This window comes from Mesoplodon mirus, assembly GCF_964341445.2.
Source record: "Mesoplodon mirus genome assembly, chromosome: 2".
Classification (NCBI taxonomy): Eukaryota; Metazoa; Chordata; class Mammalia; order Artiodactyla; family Ziphiidae; genus Mesoplodon; species Mesoplodon mirus.
The window spans coordinates 142,696,872-142,712,718 of record NC_138977.1 but is presented as its reverse complement, the minus strand read 5'-3'; the positions used below and the strand labels follow the sequence as shown (position 1 = coordinate 142,712,718).

Here is a 15,847-nt window from a genome sequence, read left to right as displayed (position 1 = left end):
CTAATAGTAGAGGTAAGCTTTCTGTAGTGAGTATACCATTCCATATTGCTTTTTTTTGACTCTTTGCTCTCACCTTTTCTTTATATGTTCTATTTGTGGGTCTGTCCAAAATTGTTCTGATAATGATTACCTTTATACATGATATTTAGATCACTATTTGGTTGTCAATACATTTAACTGTTGACTTTGCTCATACACTTGGGAGTATAAAACTTCATTCCTAACTTCCTTTCAGTGGAGCACTTTTATGCTATAACTACAAAATGTATTTTGATAATTTAGGTCAGATTTTGAGGATTTGCTCATTCTTAATATTATAACTAGTTAATGTCCTACTATTGTCCCTTAAAGCATCTATCACGCTAAATACTGATAAATAGAGGATTTGGTTCAATGTTATAAATATTAAATATTAGTTGTACTTTGACTCATTACAGGTCTATTCATAACATTTCAAACATGGGTAATGTGATGACTGTCTTGGGGAACATAAAATGGATGGATGAAATGGAGGTCTAAGTCTTGCTGAGGCAAGACTGTATATCTAGAACCAAAGAGTATATTTCATTATAGCTGCCTAAATGGTCCAGATCACATGTCCTAAGCAGTCTTTCTAAAGACCAGGAAATTCCAGTAGTTGTGAGAAAATATCTTTTCTGATCATTCAGTATGGGAGGAGAGGGGTATTATTATGTAATAATTACCATCTAAAGGAGTTATCTATCATGGACCTGGAGCCTCCAATACATTATTTTATTTAATCCTCACCACAGTCCTGTTAACTGGGGTGTTTTATCCCCACTTTACAGAACAGTAAATCGAGATTCGGAAATATCAAAGTGTTTTCCTAAAATGCTTAAAGTCATACAGTCAGTAAGAAGAGATGCCTGAACCTCTGCACCTTCTACCTCACTATGATGCTACTGCAGGAAGTCACCATAGACCTTGGGTTTCATGATTCCTTTGTTGAGTCTAAATTTAAAGTATTATGGTCACTTTGGCCTATTCAAAAGTACAACAGGGCTTCCCTGGTGGCACAGTGGTTGAGAATCCACCTGCTGATGCAGGGGACATGGGTTTGAGCCCTGGGCCAGGAAGATCCCACGTGCCACGGAGTGGCTGGGCCCGTGAGCCATGGCCGCTGAGCCTGCGCATCCAGAGCCTGTGCTCCGCGACGGGAGAGGCCACAACAGTGAGAGGCCCGCGTACCAGAAAAAAAAAAAAAAAAAAAAAAAATTTCTTTAGCTGTCTCGTGGGTTTTATTTACTCTATCCTCTTGAACCTCTTATCTCCATTATCTATTATCTCTTAAGGGCTTCAAATAGTCTCTAAATTTGCAAACATATTTATAAAATTGATTTTTTTAAAAAAGTATTAGTTGATAATTCTTGCCTTTAAAAAAAATCTGAAGCCAAGATCCCTTAACTTTTTCATTAAAAAAATAAAAGTTATTAATTACTCACTGCCAAACTCTAGTAGTGTTAAGACTTTCTGGATTTATTCTTTGGCTTTTCACTTCCAGTTTCAATTAAAAGGAAATGGAACTTTAAAAAAATAGTTGAAAAGGTTCTTGAAAATTTTAAAAATGGAAAATAAAAGCTTTCCAAATGATTGCTCATATTGTCAGTAATTTATGCATGAATGTTTATTTGCTTCCTTTTTGTTTTCCTGCTTTCTCTTGAATCTTCATCTGTAGACTGGAGGATTTTCCTACATCTCCTACAAGCACAGCCAAACAAGAGTTTCTGTATGTCATTATTATTCTTTTTCATGGACTTTGTGATTAACATAGTATTGAATAGTTTTAAAGATAAAATATTTAGATTATCTGCATGGCTGTGAAAGTATGTAGTTATTATTTTGTAGCTTTAATATAGATCCTTTTGTAGATTAAAGTTTACTGATTTTCAAGGAAAATACACAGGTAAGGACTACCTTTTTGGTAATTCATACCTTGTTTTATTGTTGAAAGATTGTAACACTGTAGTTGTGTGTTGCTTTGTGCTTTTTTAAGACCTGTTACAAACCCTTGTTAACGTTTGATGTGATAATAGAAGCTAAAATTTTTAACTTTGCAAATGAGTTTTCACAAATTGGCAAAACTAATTATTAAAACACTAATATATGAAAATATCTACATTGGTCAACCTTATAATAATTCTGTCTTTAAGATGGAGAGAGTTCACTGCTCTGTTGTCAGCTTTTATGTATGGCTTTTACTGTGTATCCTTTTGTATTTTGACCGGCTTGATTTGGCCTGTGTATATCTGATGTTTTGTGGTAGTGATATATTTAAATACTTGTCACATGAGTCTTACCACCATGACAATTTAGTATGTTACTTAGGACTGATATTTTCTTTCAGCCTTTTCTATAAAATTTCAGTATGCTGAATAAATAGATGAATCTGCATATTTTGTTCCAGGCTGGTAAGATTATCAATACCTGGTGAGATTTGTTTCATTGCGTATTGATAATAAGCCATAGTCAAAATATCATCAGTCAGCAACCCTTTGTTGGGATTATCTGTGATCTATGTCACTTCATCAGCCAACTAGAAGTACTAAAAAAGAATAAATGCACTAATATTAAATTAGAAAATTGATTGTTTTTGGAAACCACTCTAAGGTATAGAAAAAATAGCTAATTCCACTTTAGAAGTTATAGTAGCTAGAGAAGATTTATTGTTTCTCTCTTTTTTTATCACTGAGTTCTCTGGATGTATAATAAAAAAAAAATCAGTACTGTATGACTTTAGAGAGGATGCTATTTAATGGCTGAAGATCACATCTTTATCCACTCAACTAATTAGGTTATTAGTTGCATATTATGGCCTGCTCACTGTGTTATGTTTCAGAGATGCAACAGTAAGCAAGTGAGAGGTAGTTCCTGTCATAATATCACTTATAGGACCACTCCCTCATTTTTTAGACCTTCCTGCTGAGAGAGTTAACACGTAAGGTACAATTGCCAAATGGGAAAGAAAGCTCGAATGATTTTTAATAGTTAACTGAATTACACCTGATCCCAACACTCTCTGTCCACATTGTAGAGATTTCCAGGCAAAACTGAACTGAGGCAGGCAGCATGGGTCAGGGTACATAAATTAGTTTACCTCCTTTTCCTGCCTTTAAAGTCTGGGCCTGCAAGATCAAGGAGGTGGGGTGGGGGTGGAGATAGAGTAGCGATAATGAGGCCCCAAAGTAAATCCTCAAACTCTCAACCGGCACTACGAGGATGGCTGGCCTGCTTTAAAGGCCCTGTGGCCTGGACACAGGAAGAAAAAGAAGATGCAGATAAGTCCTTGCCTGATTAGGCACTGTGGTGGTTATAACAGGCTCACAGTGGATCTGCCCTACCACCACTGCCAATGAATTCTTGAACCAAGCTTCTTGGTCACTTGCCATGAACTTTTTACATATATGAGGCATGCCTGGCATGCTACAAGTTTTTATAGTCTTCTCTTTAAAAAGACTTCAACCACTTCTTTCCTGTGTAAAAGTCTTATGTATACTACATGTTTTTTGATCTAGATTAAGTGACAGCTCTTTTAAGAATTAAAATAGATAATATATGAATAGATAATAATGAATAGATAAATCTGAAATTATGAATAGATAATTTATGAATAGATAAATTATGAATAGATAATTCATATTGGCAGCTTGTAAATTGTTTAATTCCTCATTCTGGGTCTCCTTACATGTTTGACATGTACAGTTTGACAAGAGTTAATCAGACATCCTCTACAGTGTCTGTCTCAGTTTGATCAGTGTAGGATTATCCTGTTGTCTAGCTCCAAGGAACATTACTCACGCTGTAGTCATGGGCATCATTTACATAGCCTACAGTGTGATGGTGCCCTCTAGAGTTGGGCAACACAGAGCTCCTGAAGTCCTTAACATCAAAATTTCCACTGGAGGGCTTCCCTGGTGGCGCAGTGGTTGAGAATCTGCCTGCCAGTGCAGGGGACACGGGTTCGAGCCCTGGTCTGGGAGGATCCCACATGCCGCGGAGCAACTGGGCCCGTGAGCCACAATTACTGAGCCTGCGCGTCTGGAGCCTGTGCTTTGCCACAGGAGAGGCCGTGATAGTGAGAGGCCCCGCGCACTGCAATGAAGAGTGGCCCCCACTTGCCACAACTAGAGAAAGCCCTCGCACAGACACGAAGACCCAACACAGCCATAAATAAATAAATAAATAAATAAATAAATAAATAAAATTAAAAAAAAAAAAAATTTCCACTGGAAATACCACAGTAGGATCTACAGTAGGAGAGCAGTCAGCCCCATAGCTTTCTATTCTGACATTTGGTGTATAATTGAAAATCAAGGGTTGTGTATATACGTCTATAATCACAAGTAATATTCAAGCAGACTTCTATAGATTATAAAGGTAAAATAATAAGATAGGTGTAGAATTTCTTGAATGTCATGATAACAAGACTTCTTTGTAAATGTATGCTTAGGTTCATTCAGTAGGTGAATACTGTTCACAACTAGAAAGCCCTTTGCATTTTAGCACCATCTGAGTGTTCTGGCTCATGTTGAAATTGAATTTAAAATGGAATCTCATTGATGATAAATAGTAGCTTTATTTATTAAAATAGTTAAGATTCAAAATTCAGTAACTAGTCAGCATCCTAGAATCTATACTCTTGCTAGCTAGAACAATTCCATAGATTACTTTTTTCTTTTTCTAGTCAGTGATAGTCTTTGAGAAATAGTTTCCTTTGAAGAAGAAAGCAAATACAGTTCTCTAGTAATCATTTTCGAATTTTGTATAATACCTGGATTTCACTATGTAAATAATCAGAACTTCTAATAGAACCACTGTTACGCTTCTCAAGGTTTATTCTTATAGAAGTTAAATGTAATGAATGGATGATTCCTTAGGTCCTTGAGACTAAATAAATTCTCTGTGAATCCTCTGTAGCCTAAGTAGAGATAAATGTGTGTGAACTGACATGTAGTTAATATGAAATTTGCATTTTGTGTGTTTTGCTAAATCTGTTGTCAAGCATTCTTTGCTCATTTGAAAGATAACATATATGTTAAAAGCTTTCCTTTTACTACTGGGCCTTTAGTGGTGCAGTTCATTGACATGAACCTTTCCACTGTGTGTGTCAAGACTGCTTCATCGTGGCTTTTACATACATGATTTATCACATGATATCTGTGGAATTCCACAGTTGTGTTGAGTCATTCTTCTGCTGTACTTCTTTCTGCTCATTCATTTCACAAAATTCAGTGAGTGTCTACCATGTTTAAAGCACTGTTCTAGGCATTGGAAAGAAAGAACAAGAAATCAAGAAAGACAGTATTTCTATTTTATATCTGTACCAGCAAAGCTTACCAATTTTTAATTAAGTAGTAGTTACTCATTATGAATTGGACTTCTATCATTTCTTTGCTACTCACTGAAAAAAAAATGGAAAATGCAAGTTATATTTCTTCCTTCTCATTAATTTCTTTTAACATATTAGATGATTGTTAGATTAATTTCTTTGGCTGATTAGATTTTAAGAAGTATAGTGAGTGTTTGTTTCTTTTCTTTTAATTTTCACTGTTTATATTTTCTTAGTGGTTGTACAGATGCCTAAAATATGTTGAAGAAAAATGGAGTTCTGAATGGGGAAAAAAATCAAAATGGGATTTTGTGTGTTGTATATGTGTAATATGTCAGTGTATTCTCTTCCATGTAAGCACATACATACATTCTTCTGTAAGCTCTTTATTAAACAGAATAATATTCAGTATAAAATGTATGTCCATATTTTTAGAAAACATTATTTCTTTAGTGTGATTTAAATTCATGAAAAATCTTGGAATTTACTTCATTGAATGATTTAAAAACATTTGTCTTGCTCTCAAAATACTTTTTCAAAATTTCTCTTTACTTGGCCATATTTTAATGATCCTCCTTCTCTTTAATTAGAACTGTAGTGAAATGTAGTATTGCCAAGTCCCAAGCCCTCTACAGTGCCCAGAGGGGGTTGAAGACTAACAATGCCGCGGTGTTCAAAGTAGGAGCTATCAGCATCAACATTCCCCAACACCCTGCCACCTTACACAGCATGATGGTTCGAAGTTCTCACCAACTATCTAAGCAGATATCAGATCTCATCAGACAACCTTCTACAGTGTAAGTTATTTATTTAAGATCTGTGATTCTATATAGTATTTCATGTCATTCTTCGCTGTGTTAACAATAGTTTGGAGGAAGACAGAAGGTTACATCTAAGTAGTGACTATTATGGATAGTGGGGCAGGTGAAAAGTAGCTAAACATGATTGTGGGAGAATCATATTCTGAATATTATTAAAGTACTATGTCACAAATGCAATTGTCAGTCTTTCATATTGCATCAGTAAAGCTTAAGAGATCCTAGAGATTAGTGGACGTTATAACATGTTACTAATAAAAGGCAAATTCTAGGATTGTAGCAATATTTCTTTACTTTGAACTCACTGAAATTTGTGAGTGCATAGATTTATAAAGTTGCAGTGGCCATTTATGTCCCATGCGTGGTTTTGTGCTGACCTCTATGTGAGATTATTGTACATGGTTCAAGGCAGGATTTGAATATACCATTTAAATATTTTAAAAGGCAGTAAATGGGACCTTTGCACAGTAACCTTTATTCCCTGGGTCTGCATTGCCAAGCTTTCTTCCTGGTCTCCAAAGTTATAGCTAATTAATAACTAATAAAAATATAAGTAAAAGGTAAAAAGTTGTCTTGTATGTTTCCTTTTTCCTAACCTGTAAGGCAGAAAATAACAAGTGTGTATTTTGACAGTGTCTTAAAGCAGTGATTTTTCCAGTTGTCCTATTTAGATCTTTAATTCTGATGTAATATTAATTCATGTCTGGTTGACTAAGTAGTAATAATTTAAACATGTTTCTCCTGTCAGTGGAGTATGGAATCCAGAATGTGTACATGAGCCTAAGTTATAAAATACCCTAAGGAGTTTTTCCTTATTAAAATGTATTGGCAGTGGAGTGGAGTAGTTAAAAACAAAAAGACTCTAGAGTCAGATTGACTGAGTTCAAAACTGATTTCACCACTTTCTCGCTATACTTCATTTGTAAAATGGAGATAATAGTACCTAATCAAAGGGTTTTGTGAGATAAATAAATTATATGAAATACACAAAGCAATAAGAATAATACCTGGCACATAGTAAGCACTCAAATAATTACTGCTGTTGTTGGTGTTGGTGTTATTTTATTAATAGTGCTAGTAATAGTAATAGTATTAACAATCAACAGTAGAGTGCATAATGGTTGAGTCATGGAATTTGGAATCAGACAAACCTCCAGTTTCACATTAATGATGTGAATGGCCTTGGCAGTGTAACATTCAGTTTATATTGTTATTACTTCATCTTGTTTACTTTTCTAGATCATCATTTTTCAATGGCTGTTCTGAGGAAGTCTTAATATGATCTGGTATTAGAAAGAAAACATCTGTTCATAGTTTATTTTTGATCTTTTACATTGAGAATACCATTTTTATACAATTTTTATTTTTATACAATTTAAATTTTATTAGTTGCTGTTCTAATTGTCTTTTTTAAACTTTTTTTTTCTGCTCTATAGCCCACAGCCTGTAAAAGAAGATATTGCAACCCCCCTACCTTCTGAAAAAACCCCAACAAGTGTTAATCAAACTCCTATTGAAACAAATGAATTTCCTCAGCTACCAGAAGGTTTAGAGAAGAAGCCTATTGTCCTTAAATTCAGCACCATGTTAGATGGTATAGCCATTGGAGCAGCACTTTTACCATCTCTGAAAGCAGAATACAAGATGGGAAGAATGAGAAGTCATGGAATGACAGGTAACATTGAAGTTTGAATTCATTCTTAAAATTTATGACTGATTTAAGAAATCAGTAATATTTTGGTGAAACAAATTTAGTTTTATAGATTTTTAATGAAAATTTAAATAATTTTAATCAAAACACTTTTAAATTTCATTAATGATGTTCTTCATTCAGTCAAGTAAAAATAGCAATACACTTCCTTGAATGACCAGCATGGACCCTGCTTTCATTTGAACTCTTTAGAGTTATCCAGTCTTTAGAAACCATTTCCAACTTAAACTTGAATTGAATACATTTCTACAAGTTGGATACATTTCTACATTGTTAGGTTCTTATAGCCTAAATAACTTGGTTTATTTTCACGTTGAGTACATCTAGCTTAAATCAGAGGTTATTTGACTTCTTCAAAATAGCTATTTTTATAAGATTTTGTGATCCTTATATATCCTCTCCAAAAGCACTTTGCTGTTGTATTTTTATTCTGAAATGTATCATGTATACAAAAGTATGTCAGTTACATTCACACAGTTTATAGAACTGTAAACTCACCCACCGATTACACATCCTAAGAATTAAAACATTACCAGTACTTTGAAGGCTCCTTCAATGAATATTATTACTACCAGGTAATAGTCCCCATGAGTGCTTGGTTAATAATCACTATCATGAATTTTGTGTTTTCCATTGCTTTGCTTTTCTTTATAGTTTTATTACGGAGACATATACTCACAAATGACCAATTTTGTTGTAGCCTGTTTTAAACTTTATTCATATGGAGTCCCACTAATGTATATTTTAACTTGGAATTTTTTATTGCACATTTTCTTTGATTTATTTATATTCATCCATGTATCTTTGGTTCATTCATTTTTCAGTGAAATATAGTAGTCCGTTAAGTGACTATATCACAATTTATTTATCTATTCCACTATTGATGGACCTTTGCCTCATTCTATTTTTTGCTATTACGTTTGTTCTCATACACATCTTCTGGTACATATGTGCAAGAGTTTTTCAAGGATATTTACTTAGGAGTGATACAGCTTGATTATAGGGTAAATGCATCTTCAACTTTACTAGGAAATATAAAACTGTTTTCCTTAGTGCTTGTGTCCACCAGTTTTTACCCTCCTATCAGTATTAGATTGGAGTTCCCACTGTTCTGCATCTTTGCCAACACTTGGTATTATCGACTTTAAAATTATTGCTTGTCTGGTAAATGTGGAACGGTATCTCATTGTACTTTAATTTATGTTTCTGTAGTTATTAATGGATCTCAATTTTTAAATATGATTAAGGGGTCCTTATATGTTTTCTTATATGAAACACCTGTTGATGGTTCTTGTTTGTTTTCTGTCCATTTGACCATTGAGTCATTTGTATTGTTCTTGGTTCACAGAAATTATTTGTATGTTTTGTATATTAAACCTTTGATGTTATATGTTCAACATATATTGTTACCCAGTCAGAGGCTTATTTCACTTTTTGGTCTTTTGATCAACATATACTCTTAATTTTAATGTAACTGCATTAATATTTTCTTGTTTAATTGTGTAGTTTTATGTCTTGAAGAAGACATAAAAATATAAATTTTTATATCCTTCTGTTCCCAGGATCATGAGAAGATTCTCTCATATTTACTGTTAAACATTTTGAAGTTTTGCTTTTCACATTTAAGTTCCTAATCTGTAAGGAATTGACTGGTTTTTTCTTCAGTTTGGTATGGAGTAGTATGCATAACCAGTTACCTCAGCATCATTTATTGACTAATCTGTTCTTTTTTTCAGTGATAGATAATCCAACTTTATCATCTATTAAGTGTTTATGTATATGGGGGTCTATTTCAGAGAACTCTATTGTGCCTCAGTGGCCTGTTTGCACCAGTGTCATACTGATACTTGACTTTTCCTTTTTTTAGAAGTTGTCCTGGTTATTTTTGTTTATTTGCTCCTTCAGATACATTTTAGAATCAGTTTGCCAAGTTCCTTGAAAAAGCCTGTTTGGATTTTCATAGAAATTGAGTTGAATCTATAGATTTACTTGGGGGAGAATTAAAAATATTGATTGATATTGAGAACTGACATAGTATTTAACCTTCTTATTCCTGCATATGTCTATCTCTCTGTTTCTTTAGATCTTCTTCAACGTTTTTCTATAAAGTTTAAATTTTTCAACTTAAGGTTTTTGTGTATCTGTTGCAAGATATGTTTATTTACTTAGATACCTAGGCACCTTATGTTATTGTTGTTATTACAAATGGTATATTTTATAAATAGCATTTTAAACTAGTGGTGGTATGTACAAATGCACTTGATGTTAATCTTATACTCAGCAACCATATTTAACTATTTTATTATTGCTAATGAGATTCTGTGGAGTTTCCTAAGTAGATATTCATACCATGTGCAAATAATACTTTTGTTTCTTCCTTTCCAGTCTATGCCTTTTTATTTTTCTTATATTACTGTGTCTCTACTACCAAGTTCAGTAAAAGGGGTACTGTTGGCATCCTTGTTTTACTCACATTTTTTAAGGGAATTAATATTTCACCAGTGAATATGATGTTTGCTGTAGGTTTTTGCTGGGTTATTTTTATCAGGTCAAGATAAATTACTTTTATTCCTAGTGTGCTAAGAGTTTCTATGAATGATTGGCGAATACTTATTATTGGATACTTATTTCTGTATCTGTTGAAATTAAAATATTTTTTCTCCTTTATTTTATTAACATGATAAATTACATTAATAATTTTAAAAAAACACATATACATATATGTGAATACATACATGTATGTATTTTTGTATGTATGTGTATGTATTTATTTCTGCTCTCTAGCATTTTAGGTTTTCTTTATTGAGAGGGATTTTTCTGAACATCTTTTCTTATCAGAAACAGAAGCACTTTAAAGTGAATTTCCATATTTGGCAGAGTCAGAAGTGTTGGGCCTTCAGGTATTGGGCTAAATGGCTCTTCTTGTCTGTTTATTCAGGGTATCCATGAAATAGAAGAGTCAACAGAAGCAGCAAATCAAAAGCCGAATAGTCAGTTTGGAACTAGGAAGATATGAATATTTAGGAGCAAAGAAAACATATTGTCAAATATCCAGTCAGATAACAACCCATAATTCTTCTTGCAATAAAGGAAAGGGACAAAAACAGTAGAAAAAAAAAGGTTATACTAGTGGTAAGGGATGACCTGAGGCCTAGTATTACTTCAGTCTGTGTTTTTATTTGGTGATGTTGGTGGTAGTAATAGTAGTGGTAGCTACTGTGGAGGGCAGCCCGCACCCCTTGCAGCCTGCAAGCCATAGTCAATGACTCTGCCTGGCTGGAGTGGTGAGTAAGAGGAGATCAGAGCAGTTGTGACCTATCTGGCCTCTCACGGTTGCACCAGTTGGTGAGAGAGCATGTTTCTGTTTATGGATAACTCATTCCAAGTATAAACGTTACTGTATAATGAGTGAATATAGTGAAAGTGACATATAGGAGGTGACCTTTAATTAGTTTGTGGAAGAAAGAGAATTACTTCTGGCACAATCGAGAATACTAGGAACATATAATAAATTTTAAGTGTAGGCAAAATAGGCTGTTTAATGTTTGAGTGGAGAGAATTGCTTATGTATAGAACAGTATCAGTAGATTTGATTGGTTGGAAAGGAACATGCACATATACATTAGACAGTATATGTAATAGGCAATAATAGATCTTGATTTTAACAAGGTTTCTGCTACGCCTTAATGCCCTCAATAAATAGTTGGAGAAATATGGCCTGAATAAATAGTACAGGTTGTGTATTTATAATTGTTTGAACAACTACATGCCAAATTGTTGATTTAAGTGTTTAGAACCAACAGTAAACTAAAACTCATACCATATTCTTATTTGGAGTATGGTCCCATTATTATTGTTAAGGTCAAAGATACATGTGTTTGTAAAATTTTATACTTGACGAATGTTTTCATTGAGTGTAATTTAGTTGATTTGACAATTTCACTGTTTCCTTCCATACTGAGTCAGGATCAAGAGGCAAGTTATCAACTGCTAACTATTCTCTGTGAATAAAACACTGTGTGGATTGCTGTTGTTTTGTTTTGTTTTGCACTTTAATTTCTCTTGTTTTAACTCTTTCATAATAAAGGCAATTTCTTTTCTACCTTATGTGAAATAAAGAGAACATTTACAGGTGTTTCTCTAGCACCTAACACAATGCTGGGCACCTAGTAGGCTTAATAAATGATATTTGCTGGCTTAGTAATACTGGCTGATGCTTTATAGTAACCATACATATATTTAAAGATGGGAAATATTTTATAAGCAAATTTAAAATATCCTCATATCTTTCAACGTAGGTTTGGAAAATGCATACTTTTTTTTATAGACACCATCTATTGAACAAAGTAAGGAATGAATGAGTGAATGAGCACCTGAACAACAAACAGTAACTTTCCTTATTTCTTACAGGTGCACAGACCAGGTTTACATTTGAGCTGCCAAATCACAGATTGCGTTTTACTTCAAAAGTTTCTGCCACAGATATGTCAACCATTCCTCCTTCTGCCAGTCTTAACCTTCCTCCTGTTACTATGTCAGGGAAATATATAATGGAAGAGCATGATAGTTATTCAGACCAGGTGTGGAGTATAGATGAACTGCCTTCTAAACAAGGGTACTATTTACAGGGAAATTATCTACGTTGTGTGGCAGAAGTAAGTTCACTTTTTAATCTTCTTACTCTTTGTAATTTAGGAGCCTTCAAATTTTAGTTGTACCAAAGTATGTAGTGATCCAAAAAATCATCAAATCATTTATTCCTACAGAATTTTGTACTCTGTTTGGTGTGTGTGTGTGTGTGTGTGTGTGTGTGTGTACGTACGTACACATGTGTGTTTGTGTCTCTCTCCTTATAGTTTTATTTAAACATGCTTTTTTTTCTTGTTTTAATCATCTTTGAATTCAAATTTATTATATTGGGTTTCACATGCATCTCTACAATATTTTCGTGATTCATTTGATTATAAAAACGCTAAGGGTATCTAACATTTGTCAGGTGCTTCATATTCATTGACTTGTACAATCCTTAAATCAATCCTTTGAGGTAGATATTTTATTCTCATTTTACAAGTAAAGAAACTGAGCCATTAGAGAGGTTACATGATTCATCCAGGTATACATATTTATTAACAATATAAAGGTCATACAGACATAAAATAATTACAAGCAGATTCACAGACTAGTTTCTTTACTAAGGGAATTTGAAAGCCAGCATACATGATTCCATCATTATTTTTTCCCTTTATATCTGTACAATTATCACAAGTTTAAAAAGCATTTGGATATGTTTTCATTTGATTTGTGGTAAGTAGGCCATTTGTTATCATCCTAATTTTTTATAGTAGAAAATCAAATTTAGAGAGATTAAATAACTTTCCCTAAGTCTCCCAACTATCAAATGAGAGATGTAGGAGTCACACAGTGTGCTCGTCCCTCAGATTACTTTGTCAGTTTGTCAGAAACAATTGCAACCTTATCAAAAATCAATTTTCCAACTCTTTGTTTTATAAATTTTATCCTCTAGAATCTGAAGGACCTATAAGAATGCTCTTTGGCGTCTTTCTAGAAATATTACAGCTAAGTAGCATATATTTAAATCTAGTTTACCTTCTTTAGACTCTGCTTGTCCTAGAACTTCTCGTGTACAAGATGCTAGAAGTCAAATATTTACTTAAAGGTGGATTATAAAGCATATTTCATTTGTGCTTTCTACACTGAAAAATAAGTGTCCCAGACTGTAGTTTAGCAATACTATTATTAATGCTTCATTTGACAGAAAATAAAACAAATCAAATGCAGTATATTGCATAGTTCCTTACTAGTATTAGCTATTATAAAGGTATAAAGTTTGTAATTGGGGCAGAACACCATCCCAGATTTACTAAGAATGCAGTTAATTACAAACATTCGGAAGAATCTAAAGTTGCATCTCGCTGAGAGTTGCCCATTTAACTATGGCCTAAAGTAGACACATGTGAAAATCATCTTTGCCCATTTGATACTACTATATATAAAATAAAAGTGCCCAGTGAAACTTAGACTTTATGTGACTTCTCACCTAAGAAAAGACTGCTACATCTCTTTTGCTGTTAACTTTTGATCAAAATATGGACACTATCAAAGTGACAAATGTTGAAGCATTTGCCTTACTCATAAGGATGTTTCAATTCATTGTTAATATAAAACTCAACTCCATTTAGGGCCGGGTTTCTATTTAATCTGTTTATTAACTAATGCTTGCCAGAAATTTTGGGCTTTATACTAATTATGGGACATGTATTATAGTAAAGCTGACTTTAGTAGATCTGATTTGCTAATTTGCTCAAGTGTAGTTTCATGAGAGCCATAATTTTGTTATTTTTATTCACAGCTGTATCTTTAGCACCTAATGCAGATGGTCAATAAATATTTGAATGAGTAAATACATTTACTTTCATTTATACTGGTCCATCTTTCTAACTCTACAACAGTGGTCATTAAAAATAAATATTACTCTACATAAAATTTCAATTTTGCAATCAGCAAGTTACATAGAGTATAATTTTCATTCATTTTCAAAAGATTTCCCATACCTTATTGGCTACTGTTATTTTAAAATATGGGGGGAATAGCTCATAACAATGTCAGGCCAGTAGAGTATTGGGGAATATTTTTAACCCTTCTTCAGTATTTTCATTTCAAATAGCATGTAGATAATTGTTTTTCCTCAGAGTTTGGGATGACTTATGTGAGATGTATTTTAAACTAATATAGTCAGTATGTTAATCTAATATTCTGATTTTGTTTGGCAGGTTGGCTCCTTCGAACATAACCTTACAACTGATCTTCTAAACCACTTGGTATTTGTACAGAAAGTGTTCATGAAGGAAGTTAATGAAGTAATACAAAAAGTTTCTGGTAAGATGATTTGATACTTACAGTGCAGAACATACAACAGGTTTTTTTTTTTTTTTTTTTTTTTTTTTTTTTCTGTACGCGGGCCTCTCACTGTTGTGGCCTCTCCCGTTGCGGAGCACAGGCTCCGGACGCACAGGCCCAGCGGCCATGGCTCACGGGCCCAGCCGCTCCGCGGCATATGGGATCCCCCCAGACCGGGGCACGAACCCGTATCCCCTGCATCGGCAGGCGGACTCTCAACCACTGCGCCACCAGGGAGGCCCTATACAACAGGTTTTTATTCTCATTGGCTATATGATGGTCCATGTACCAGTGGTATGTATGAGTATCGATCCTATCATTTGGATGAAATTGTTGAGTAACTCCCTAAAAATTCTGCATTCCTTTTATGGCTTTCTCACCTACAGATTCTTTTGCTTATTACTTTTGTCATATGTAATATATGCATTTACAATTTATAAATTAAACAAAGCTCCCTTATGCTTCCCTTCCAAAAAAAAAAAAAAGCTTAGTGTGTGTCTGTTAACTAAACTAATCTTAATCATTTGGGAACAAAATTTAGATCAGTATTAAGATTTCGATTTTAATCTGTATCAGCTGGTGACTGTATGCTGGCCACATGGTAAATTGTCTATAGCAACCCTTATTATATTTTTGCTATTCCTCAAGATCAGATTATAAGTGAGCTTCTTAATCACTATTTTATATTTTAACTGGAAATATGTTTGATTTAAACAATTAATTGATTTTTGATTCACAAGGTAAAGTATTAAGAGGCATTAGGGTGGAAAACAAGTTGACTGTATAACAGTTCTTGAGGTTGAATATGTCAGTATGAATATAATCATGTTAAAATAATAGTTAAGCCTCATCTATAAATTGGCATCAAGAGGAGACTCCTCCATGTTGATGGATAAATTCATTCATTTTACAAATTTATTGAGTATCTAGATAGTATATTATAATTGTGATGAGTTCTCTGAATGACAAGAAGAAGGTGCTATGTCTGTGTCAAAGGAGAAACTAATGTAGTCTAAGGAATCAGAAAAGGCTTCACAGAGGAAGTCATATTCA

General features: G+C 33.6%; 1 protein-coding gene across 2 annotated transcripts in view; it reads left to right on the top strand.

Moving 5' to 3' along the window:
• BLTP1 (bridge-like lipid transfer protein family member 1) overlaps window positions 1-15,847 on the top strand; it is a 216,383-nt gene that overhangs the window by 141,996 nt on the left and 58,540 nt on the right. For both annotated transcript variants that reach the window (XM_082606819.1, XM_082606818.1), the window contains exons 50-54: window positions 1,697-1,747; window positions 5,938-6,144; window positions 7,602-7,840; window positions 12,287-12,531; window positions 14,668-14,773. In XM_082606819.1, the coding sequence (XP_082462945.1) occupies window positions 1,697-1,747; window positions 5,938-6,144; window positions 7,602-7,840; window positions 12,287-12,531; window positions 14,668-14,773 (848 nt within the window). The remainder of the gene's footprint in view (window positions 1-1,696; window positions 1,748-5,937; window positions 6,145-7,601; window positions 7,841-12,286; window positions 12,532-14,667; window positions 14,774-15,847) is intronic.